This window comes from Gossypium arboreum, chromosome 13 (genome assembly GCF_025698485.1).
Source record: "Gossypium arboreum isolate Shixiya-1 chromosome 13, ASM2569848v2, whole genome shotgun sequence".
NCBI classification, from domain to species: Eukaryota; Viridiplantae; Streptophyta; class Magnoliopsida; order Malvales; family Malvaceae; genus Gossypium; species Gossypium arboreum.
In genome coordinates, this window is record NC_069082.1 from 121,005,175 (window position 1) to 121,016,280 (window position 11,106).

Consider the following 11,106-nt stretch of genomic DNA (forward strand, 5'->3'; position numbering starts at 1 on the left):
TGGATCTAGGTTTTGTCCTTTTTGCGATAAAAAAAAAATGTGTTTTTTTACTATATTATATCTATAATAACCTTAATAAACCGACCTTGCTTGACTTCCAATGCCTTGTCTTTCGATATAAACTCCTTGTTTTTTTCTTTCTTAAAAATTTGGGTAAATTCTATAGGTATTGTTTAATTAAGCAAAAATGGTTGGTTGATGACAGAAAGAGAGGATATAAATAGATTTCACGTTTATATATTAAAGCAACATAGATATCATTACATTAATATATATAATATTGTGTATAACATTATCAAATAAGCCATGGAAATATAAAAAGTAGAAAAAAATTACCTTATACAATCAAAACCCATAAAAACCTTATCATCCAGACAATATGTTGATTGCAAATTGACCCTATGCTTCTTCCAATTATATAGTACTCCCTGTAAAAAGGGAAAAAGAAATGTATCCATTAGCATCAATGTGATTAAAAAATTCCCAAGAAAAATCAAGCATACCAAAACTAGAAAGCCTATATATGTACACAATAATCAGAAATATATGAATTGACCAGAAATATAGACCATCATTTTCTTTTTGGTACTATTCTTTCCCAATTACCTCTGCTTCCTAGTAACTGATCATCCCTGTCACTACCATTCAAAACTGTCCCCTAAAAGAGCAATTTGAAGGGTACCCACTTAACATGGCACAGTCCCAAACAAGGAAAAAGTAAACAACATAAAATTTTATTAAGTTCTAATAAAGATTCCTATACAAAGAAATGGGGAAAAAATTAGAAGTAATATATAATCAAAGAGAGTTTAAGTTTCAGGTGTTTAGTTACTTACTTGCAGCAGTTGCATCGGCAAGTATTGGTGGTGCTGGTGGTGGAGGTGGTTGTTGTGGTGCTGGTGGTGGTGCCATCTTTTGCTTAGGCCTCTTTCTTTTCTTCTCATAGCTGACACCTCTAGCTTTGGCCTGGAAATCCCTGACTTCCCTTAAGAAAATCCTCACAGCTCGAGCTCCAAAAGGGTTCCCTTCTGGTCTGCCCCCATGTTCTTCATAAGCAGCTCGGAGTCGACCAATGAGTGCATCGAGGCTACCCCAGGCTTGTCTCAGAGGGCATGGGCAGGGAGCCGGTGGGTTTGGGAGGCCAAAGAAAGGACATGTCTGGTTATGAACCTTGGTCTTCCCAAATTGATCTAGGTACCTAAGAAACTCCAGAACATGAGCGCCACTACACATTGAAAGCGACAATGGAGGCCTATGGTTTCTCAGGTACTGACAGAAAGTGTTCCAATCCCTGCGCTTCTGGTTCTCATACCGACTCGGAGTGGGTGGAGTTGCAGTGCTAGAAGCAGGCGTTGCAGTGATGTTTGCTATGGGGTTTGAGCCTACAATCGGACTCGGAAAGTTATTTGGATTGCTTTGTGGGGAAACCAAGTCCATTATTTTGCTGATGATGTCCTCAATCTTTTAGGGTTTCACTTGTTTCTTCTAAATAACCCGATCAGGATTACCTCACAGAACCTAGATAGATAATTAAGGAGGGAGAACAGTTTCAAAGCCTTTTTTTCGAACTTCAGGTATATGGGTGACGATGATAGCTCAAGCAATGATGAAATGCAAGATTCTGCATGGCTTCCATAACAGATAACTGAATAAAATAACAAAGAGATTGAAAGAAAGAAACAATCAAACTAGAGAGACACCGAAAAAGGGTTGTATTTGTTTCTCCATTTAGAGAAGGAACATATTGATAATAATATTTAGCAAATTGTTTCAGATGGACGAGACTGCAACAATTTGAGGGTAGGAAAAAAGGGCTAAAGGAGCAAAGAAAAAGAAGAGATCAGAGATGAAATTATGAGCAAAAAGGAGAAGCAAACTGGAGTTTAAAACACTATTGATAAAGTAAGAGAGAGATGAAGTGAAACAAAAAACAAGGGAAAGAGAGAATATAATGCTATAGACCAATGGGTCAAAGAGAAATGGAGGAGGGTTCAGTAAGTGAAACCCCAATGGTTAATAAGTAGTTGTATATAACATAAGGTAAAATTAATTAATTAAATAATTAAAAGGAAATTGTTTTGCCAAAAATAGGACAAGTTGGCAGTGAAGGCAGAGGTGATAGTGACTTAGGGCTGTACCCCAATTTTTCCACTTTTATTTCTTCTCTTTGAAACTCTCTCCCCTTTGTTGAGCTGCTGTAAAATACTAAATTACTAAAAAATGTCGTTTTTTAAAAATTATCCACTTAAGCTATTTTTAAAAATTACCCAATATTGTTTTTTTCTATTTTTACAAAAAATGCTATTTTAATTTATATTTAATAATCCAACCTCTTTATTTTTTTAACCAAATTTTAACATTTTTGTAATTTTTATATTATAGCGTGTTTGAGGTGTCATCTATCAATTTTCCTATTTTTTAAATTATTATTTTTATATTTTTGATAAATCTAGAAATATATATATATATATACATTATGAGAATATTGAGATTTGAATCCAAAATATCATACTTTACTGTTTCAACTAAAATTATATTTGGTTTAATAAAAATTCTTTATAAAATTGTATAGTTTTTCACTCATTTTGTAAGTGTCGTATAGTATTATATATTATTAGAGATTTAATATTTATGTAATATAAAACCTAATATCATAATTAGAAATTGAATAAAATTGAACTGAGTTGAATTAGAGTCTTGAATGTTAAAAGTCTAACTTTGATCTATATTTTAAACAATCTTATTTTTTTTGTGTAAATTTATTTTTCAAACTTAAGGCTTTTATCCAAACTCTTCCAAATTTTTGACAAGATTTCATGCTTTTATCCAAACGGAAGGGTTTAATCTACACATAAAAAGATTTTCTATTTCTAACTTTTTGATGTATTATATAGAATTAACATAACTCCTATATATTTAACCCTTAAATTGGAGGATAAACGTATTTCAACGTATTCAAATCTACGTCCTTTTATATTAACAATAATGTTGATGTCAGCCGAGCTAAAACTCAATCGACTTTTCCATCTCTAACTTTTTGATGATCCATGTGTAAGTATTATATTTTAGTATTTTAACATACTATATACCTAAATTATTATAAAGTTCTCAATGAAGGTGCTATTTGATAAACTGGAAATTAAGTGCGGAAAAATTAAGTATTGAAAATTTAAGTGGTGAATTTAAGTTATATTTTTTAATATATATTAAAATTAATTATGAAATATAATTAAATTTTTGATAAATATAAATTTTAAATTATAAAAATTTATATTTTACATTTTTCTTTAATTTTTAAACTTTTCATCTTATTCTAAACAAAAAATCAAAATTTAAACGTCAAGATTTTATAGAATAGTATAATATTAAAATAAATTAAATTAAATTAAATTAATTAAAAATATTCTCCATTAAGTGACAGGTGGCTTTTTTTATTTATTATTTTCACATTTCTTTGTAAAAAAACATTCTATCTAATTGTTTTAATTTTATATTATCAAACATGTGTAAAAATTAAATTAAATTATTAAATATTTTAATGATTTATGAAGCACTAAAAATCCACAAAATTACTTTTGAATTCCAAAAACCAAAGAAGAAATGATGGGTAAGTTGACAATGTTGTATGGCATAGGAACCTTCACAGCACTTGCCCAAATCCCTCTCAATTTGTTTACCTTTATTATTCATGATTTCCCCCTTGAAGGCTTGTAGGATAAGCCCTTGGATTTTCATAATACAATGATATCTCATGTTGTCCTCCAAAGGAAATTTAATCTTTAGATCAATGTTGTATCTTTTGTTTGGAGCATTGACATTGATCTTTCAAGGTAAGCTTAAAACTATTTTAACCCCAAAATTTGTCCATTTCACTTCTAGGTAAAATTGATAAAGTCTTTCGTCAATGAAAATATGATGAATGGGGCTGATTTTGCTTTAACTTGTTGTTCTTATGTGCAGAAGGAGGTGAATTTATGGGAAACTTGGGGAATACATTCAATTTGGTTTGCCCATTTCACTAAAATTAAACAAAACTGATTCAAAGCATTTAAAATCAGCAAACCCAATTTCCCCATTCCACAAATAATAACAACATCAACATAACACGAGAAATATATACAAAATTTTCATTACTTAAATTAATTCGAGAGATGTTTCACGTAATTAAAAAGCTAACTTTCAATACATCTATCGACATATGAATCGAATTGTGAATTGAATAACAAAATTGAAATTTAAAGAATTTTACTAATCCACCAAAAATGTTTGTCATATTCTCGAAAATGATAGATTATCTTAGAACAGTTTGGATTTATGTTGGGCTGTTTGTTTTGTCTTTCTTTTAATGTAATTTTATTGTTTTAGGCTCTGCCTCTCTTAAATGAAAAAAACAATAATAATAAAGTATAAATGCACCATTATAGTAAATACCTTTTTTATATTTACATTTGAATAATATTTTTTGTCTTTTTCCGTTATTCATTTTATTTTTAGTAATTTTTTTACTCCTTATATTTATTATATTTTTCACTTTTATCTATTTAATATATATATATATATATATATACATATATAAAGAAATAGCTAATACTTCATATTAGTTATTGATTTTTTTGCACAAACTTAATTGTAAAAGTAGAAATAATTAAAAATGAAAATAAAAAAATCTTAATTAAGTAATGTGAAAAGAAGATTAATTTTATAAAATTTAATGTAAATGAAAATATTTTAATAAATTATTTATCAAAAATATAACTTAGATTAGTATATAAGTTATATAAGTTATTTTTGTATTTAGATATAAAATAATATTTTTAAAGAATTAATATTCTAATTAATTATAACTTAAAATTACTTTAAGATATAACTTATTATTTATTTTATTAGTATTTATTAATAAAAAAAAACAAGGCGAGGAAAAATAAATCTAAGACACTAACATCTGTCACAATCAGTTGGTATCATGTATTATAATCAGTTGGCGACATGTGTTATCGACTTTTAAAGGAGAAGTGAATTTTAAGGACCAAATTAAAATTTGACTTATAGTTTAGGGACATATGGTGAATTAACCTTTCAATTTATTCTTTTACACAGTATTTAAGGGTAAACTACACAGATAGTTATCCAATTATCAAAATTTTTATTTTAGGTACGAAATAAAAATTTTGTAATTTAAACTTTCATATTATATAATTTGATTATTTTGATTATTCTCATTATAAAATAAACAAAATAATTTTTTGTTAAATAATAATATTATTTTAAAATTGCACGTTTGGTGTCTTTGTTTCATCATGTTCATCATCAACATCCATCATTACCAAAGCAGTAAAATCCTATAAAAATTCACTAAAAATTGAATCCTTTTTTCTTCTTCTAAATTTTTAGTGAATTTTTCTAGGATTTTACTGTTTTGGTAATGATGGATGGTGATGATGAACATGATGATGATGAAACAAAGAAACTAAAGGTGTAATTTTAAAATAATATTATTATTTAACAGATTTTTTTTGAATTTTAATGGAAGTGATTAAAATGATCAAACTGTGACGTGGATGTTTAAATTGTAAATTTTTTATTTTGGTGCTTAAAATGAAAAAAATATAATTGAGTGACTATCTATATAATTTACCTTTATGTTAATGATTTTCTTTAAAATTCACAAATCTAAAATATGGGATAAATTACATTTTAGATCACTTAATTAGCATTAATTTTCACAGATAAAAATCAGTTCCTTTTAAGAAAATATCAAACTGCAAACTTAGTCATTTACATATGGTATAAATTATTTTATAGTCACTCAACTTTTGAAAAAATATATTATATGGTCCCTAATGTTAACAATTCATTATGTTATAATTACTGAATTATTGACTAGCGTTAACGGTGTAATAACAAAATAATATTATTTTTAGATATTAAAACTTTGTTGTTATATAAGTACATTTTATACTAATAAATATAATATAAAAATTATGATATAATTATATTTTAACAATTAGACACGTATTTATATTTAAAAATTTTATAATTATAATAAAATGTATATTATAATAATTACAATAGCATTATTCAATTATTGGAAGAAGTACGAACAGTGGCCAAATGTTATTAGCCCTACCTTAAAAAACAGTAGCCATGATGGTAATAAGCAGTTAGAGAATGAGGGGTTGTTAAAAATAGAAAACAAATAGTTCCCACTTAGAGTAAGAAACCAACACATTTGGAATCTCAATAACAATCCAGCAAACAGAGGCTAACACACACTCTCAACGCCCAATTCCATAGTTGTTGGAACTTGGAACCAAGGAGCTAGTTATAGGTGGGCAGGTATATATATATATATAATTCAATGTTGTGAAGGAAAGGAATCTAACTCCACTCTTCCCTCAGCTTTGTTTGTTCCTTTCTTAGGGTTTTTAAGGGTAATTGATGAGCATTTATATTTTATATATATTTAAGGGTAATTGATGAGCTGGTATATGTTGCGAAGAAAATGAATTATAAATTTAAGAGTTAAAATGTAATTTTATTATGTACTTTTAAGTTGTATTTAAAAATTAAAAAAAAAGACATGCGACAAAATTTTAATTTTATTTATGGAGTTTAAATTTTTACTATTTGTATAAAAAATCATTTTATCTCTACAAAAGTTACATTAAGATTTAAAGATTGAGCATTTAAGTTCAAATCTCATCGTACATAATTATAATGTATAAGGTTTAAATTTCAATATGCATATTTGTCTTAGACGAGTTTTATTAATTATTTATGGTTATTTATTTGTATTGATTTGGTTCTGCTTTATATTTGTTTCAACATATATTTGTAATAATAAATCTTTCAAAATTTTTATATAAAATATTAATATATATTTTTAAAAATTAAAATTTCTTATTAGGAAAATGAAAAAAATTATTTATTCTGTTGATTAAAATTTATAATTATTTTTATAAGTTAATAATTAGATTGAAATGAGTTTATACTAGCTCAATTCTAATATACTTTTATGATGATCGAGCCAAATTTATATCCACAGTAAAAGCTAATATTTTATTCAAAGATAATCATTAAAAAGTTATTCCTTCAATTTGAGAATGAAATTATTGATAAAAAAAAAAAAAGCCCATCAAATGGTTTGATTTATGTGAAAGTAGATGGCATCTTACCATTGGATTTTATACTTTTTCCTTTTCTGTTTGATCATAAAGAATGACTTGACTTTTGGATTAAAATTAATTCACTTAAAACTGACATGACCCTTTAAAAAATATGTATTCGATTTAATTTTATTGTATAAATTAATATATTAATTGACCATTATCAAAAGAAAAGTTTTCTATATATAAAATAATAGTTTACGATGCTATAATTTATTGCAAATAATTTATAAACTTATTGCATTAAAAAAAATTAACAAGTTAAATAACATACAATCATGTTAAATTTTGTCGAAAGTTTTTTTTTTCTAATTTTAAAACTCAAAATATCATTTGTCGTAACCATTTTTTGAAAAAAACGGGAATCGACTTGAATTTTGAAAATAAAAGAACGGGAGTCGCCACCAATCCTTTTTGACGAGGTGTGATCGGGTCACCTCATAAAAGTGGTTGTTTTTAATAAATAGTTTGGTTTATTTAAACAACAATTTTGGTCTACGAGAATCAAGAAAATAGGTTCGGGAGTCGGTTACGCACGAGGAAGGATTAGCATCCTCGATACGCCCAAAATTGGTACCTAGTTGATTAATTAGTGTCTTAGTGTCGAAAATTAAAAAAAATTTGAAAGAATTTTAAAATACGATCCTTCTTTATAAAAAGCTCAAGTGTTAAAGACCCTCTCGTCTCAAAATATAAAATGTCACACCCAGTAAGTTAGGACACGACATCTTAAATTTTCGAGAGCGAGCTTGCCTTTTATGAAATCTGTGTATTTTATTAAAAGGGTATTCGATTATTTAGAATAACGAGAGAAGTCGAAACCCAGTAAGTTAGGGTACGTTTTCTCGAATTCTCAAACACCGAATATTGCCTTTATTTCTAAACAAAATTCTTATTTCGAGATGACAAAATATCATACCCGGTAAGTTAGGGCACAACACTTCACATCTTCGAGAATAAGCATTTTTCAAAACTCGTATAATGATTTAAAAAGAATATATTCCGTTATTTAGGTTAAATGAGAAAAGTCGAAACCCAGTAAGTTAGGGCACGATTATCTCGAATTGCCTAATATAGGATATTACTTTTATGAAAGAATTGTTTGAATATATTGAGTGACAAAATATAACGTGATTTATAAAGGCAAATTTTGGTATTAATAATAATGTATAATAATGAACGTGACGATAACAAAAATAATAATGTGAGCAATTATATAAAAATGAAATGATAGCAGGTCTAGTAATGTGTAAATATAAACAAATGCATGAAGAAAATAAAACCCTCGAATACATGAAATAATAAAGATGCATAAAACATGACAAAAGAAAAATGGCGATGATGACGAAAATAATAATAATAGCAATAGTATAAAACGATAATAATACATATGGTATTAAAATATATATAATAATAGAAACGAAAAATATATATGATATATTAAAATATGCGGGATATATATGAAATGAGCACATAATAGTTATAAAATATACATAATAGAATGTACAAACGATACGATATTTACAGTATATACGTACATATGCAATAAAGTATATATTAATAGAATAATAATAACCATGTAAGTGATAAAAATAATAATGGTAATAATATTTAAAATATATGTACATGAATAATAGTAAAAGGTATGTATATATATAATAACCATGTAAGTGATAAAAATAATAATGGTAATAATATTTAAAATATATGTACATGAATAATAATAAAAGGTATGTATATATATAATAGTAATAATGGTAATTAGAATAATAATAGTAATGATAGTATCAAGTAATAGTAATAATAATAATATAATAATAATAATAATAATAATAATAATAATGAGGATAAAAATAATAACAATAATATATCAAGCAACAAATAATAATGATAATAGTAATAATAAAGAAATGGGATTAAATTATGAAGAAACAAAAGTTCGAGTATAGATTTTAAAATAAAAATAGCGAAATGCAGATTGGAGGGCTAAAATGAATCGCAAGCAGAAATATAGGGGCCACATAGGAAATTAACCTATACTCATAAATGGCACCGTTCGGGTACTTGGCCATTTGAGTGGTCTAGGGACCAAATTGTAACAAAAACAAAAGAAGCGATCAAATTTAGAAATATCAAAGAAACGAGATAGGACCAGATGGAAACCAGCCTCAAAAGCGGAGGGACTGAGAGCGCAAATAGACCCTTAGTCCCAAAACACGCGGATCCTTGGCACAAGCGGGTCGGGTCCTCGGGTCTGGCATGAAACGACGCCGTTTTGGGGATGGAATGTTTGCCCCAAACGACGTCGTACCAGAGAAACTATAAAGGCCAATTTTTTGCTGAAATTTCATTCTTCTGAGTTAAAAGGAAAAAAAAGAAAAAAAAAGAGAGAGATTTCTCTCTGCAAGTGACGAGGGTTCTGGCCTCAGGTCCGACCACTGCCCACCGTAGGCCCCGCCGCTCCGGCCACCCTACACGGTGGCCGAAAATCGTCCCAGGTAACTTTTTCCCCTCTTTTTTTATATTGCTATTTTTATTTACAATACATGTATATGTGCGAATGAAAGGGTGTGAAAATAGAAAAGGAAAATAAAAGAAAAATAAATCGAAGGAAAAATGAAATCACCTTTGTTTTTTCGATTTTTTGATTCAATGTTTTCGTTTCTTTCTTTAACGTTTTGCTCTTTGATTGGATATTCTATGCCTTTGACTACGACTCTTGTTTGTTGAAATCAAAAAATTCCCCCATTTTTTGATTGACTTTATATATATATAGCCATTACATGTTTTTCTCTTTTAATATTTTGTCTATCCTCCTATTGTTGTCGCAGGCAAATGGTAGTGGAGCAGAGGCGGTGGTGGAGGTGCCACTAGCACTGAGGCAGTGGTTGGGGTCAGAAGACCCTAGGTGCGGCGCACCTAGGGTTTGAAATTCCTGTTGTTTTGCTCTAAAGGTTTGGGCTACATTATTTTGGGCCTATTGGGCTTGGGTTGTAATGGGTTTTGGGTAGGTTTGAGTTGGGTCCCAAAATTGGGCTTGTACATCATTAATCAGGCATTTCAAGCAAAATCACGTAACTAAAAATTCAAGAGGGACTAAATACTATATCCGATTTATCTCGTACACTTGTTTCTATACGCTTCATTCTCATTCAAATAATCAAATAAGTCTGCGTGAATAATTAGAGATAGAACCTAAACTCGTAATAGGGTGCTTGTAACAAAGCTACCTTCGCTAAGTGGTAAATTACTTTATTAGCCTTCTCTTTAATCCAATTAATGGTAAAACTTGATTACAAAAACATAAAATCTTGGAGCAATGATCCGAAATTCGACAAGTCATTACGATTTTCTTTGAGCGCATTAATCATAATCTGGCAGTCCGACTTAATAATTAGATCATCCATATTATGCCTACAAAGCCATTTCAATGCCTCACGATTAGCACTTATCTCAGGTATATGAGGATTCCTTGTCACATCAAAGTGATCGATAACCCTCTCACCAACTGGTCATCATGGTCTTGAACTATCGCAACAAAACCCGACCATCAATTTTCTTGAAAAACAATGGCATCTACATTACATTTTAGTTCTCTAGCTACCAGGCACCTCCAACCGACTGCCGCTATGTCAGTCGACGTCGTGGTTACATGACCACTGTTATAAACATTTTGCGCAGCTTCCCATTGCAGTAAAAAATTATTCGCCACTTTATTAACATCATCAACCAACGAACACAACTATCATTTACAATACAGTGCTTATCAATAAGTCGCATCTCGGTTGGGACATAATTCTTCATACATCGCCATATAAAATCTTGAGTTAACCGAATAATATCCATCATTAGTCCAGTGCCAAATTATTTGGTCTACTAAAAATACCTATTAGAACCTGATACATTCTCTTTACATCATAAGGAGGGAAATTTCCCTTAA

General features: G+C 28.6%; 1 protein-coding gene across 1 annotated transcript; it reads right to left on the bottom strand.

Moving 5' to 3' along the window:
* Positions 1–232: 232 nt before the first annotated feature.
* Positions 233–2,002, bottom strand: LOC108463067 (protein LIGHT-DEPENDENT SHORT HYPOCOTYLS 1-like). Its single transcript, XM_017763005.2, has 2 exons — positions 837–2,002; positions 233–428 (listed from the first exon to the last, which is right to left on the bottom strand). The coding sequence occupies exons 1-2, from the start codon at positions 1,435–1,437 to the stop codon at positions 415–417; spliced, it is 615 nt and encodes a 204-aa protein (XP_017618494.1). The 5' UTR covers positions 1,438–2,002; the 3' UTR covers positions 233–414.
* Between the last annotated feature and the right edge of the window lie 9,104 nt (positions 2,003–11,106).

Coding starts and splice junctions, on each gene's coding strand:
- LOC108463067 (XM_017763005.2), bottom strand. CDS start 1,437: ATGGACTTGGTTTCCCCACAAAGCAATCCAAATAACTTTCCGAGTCCG.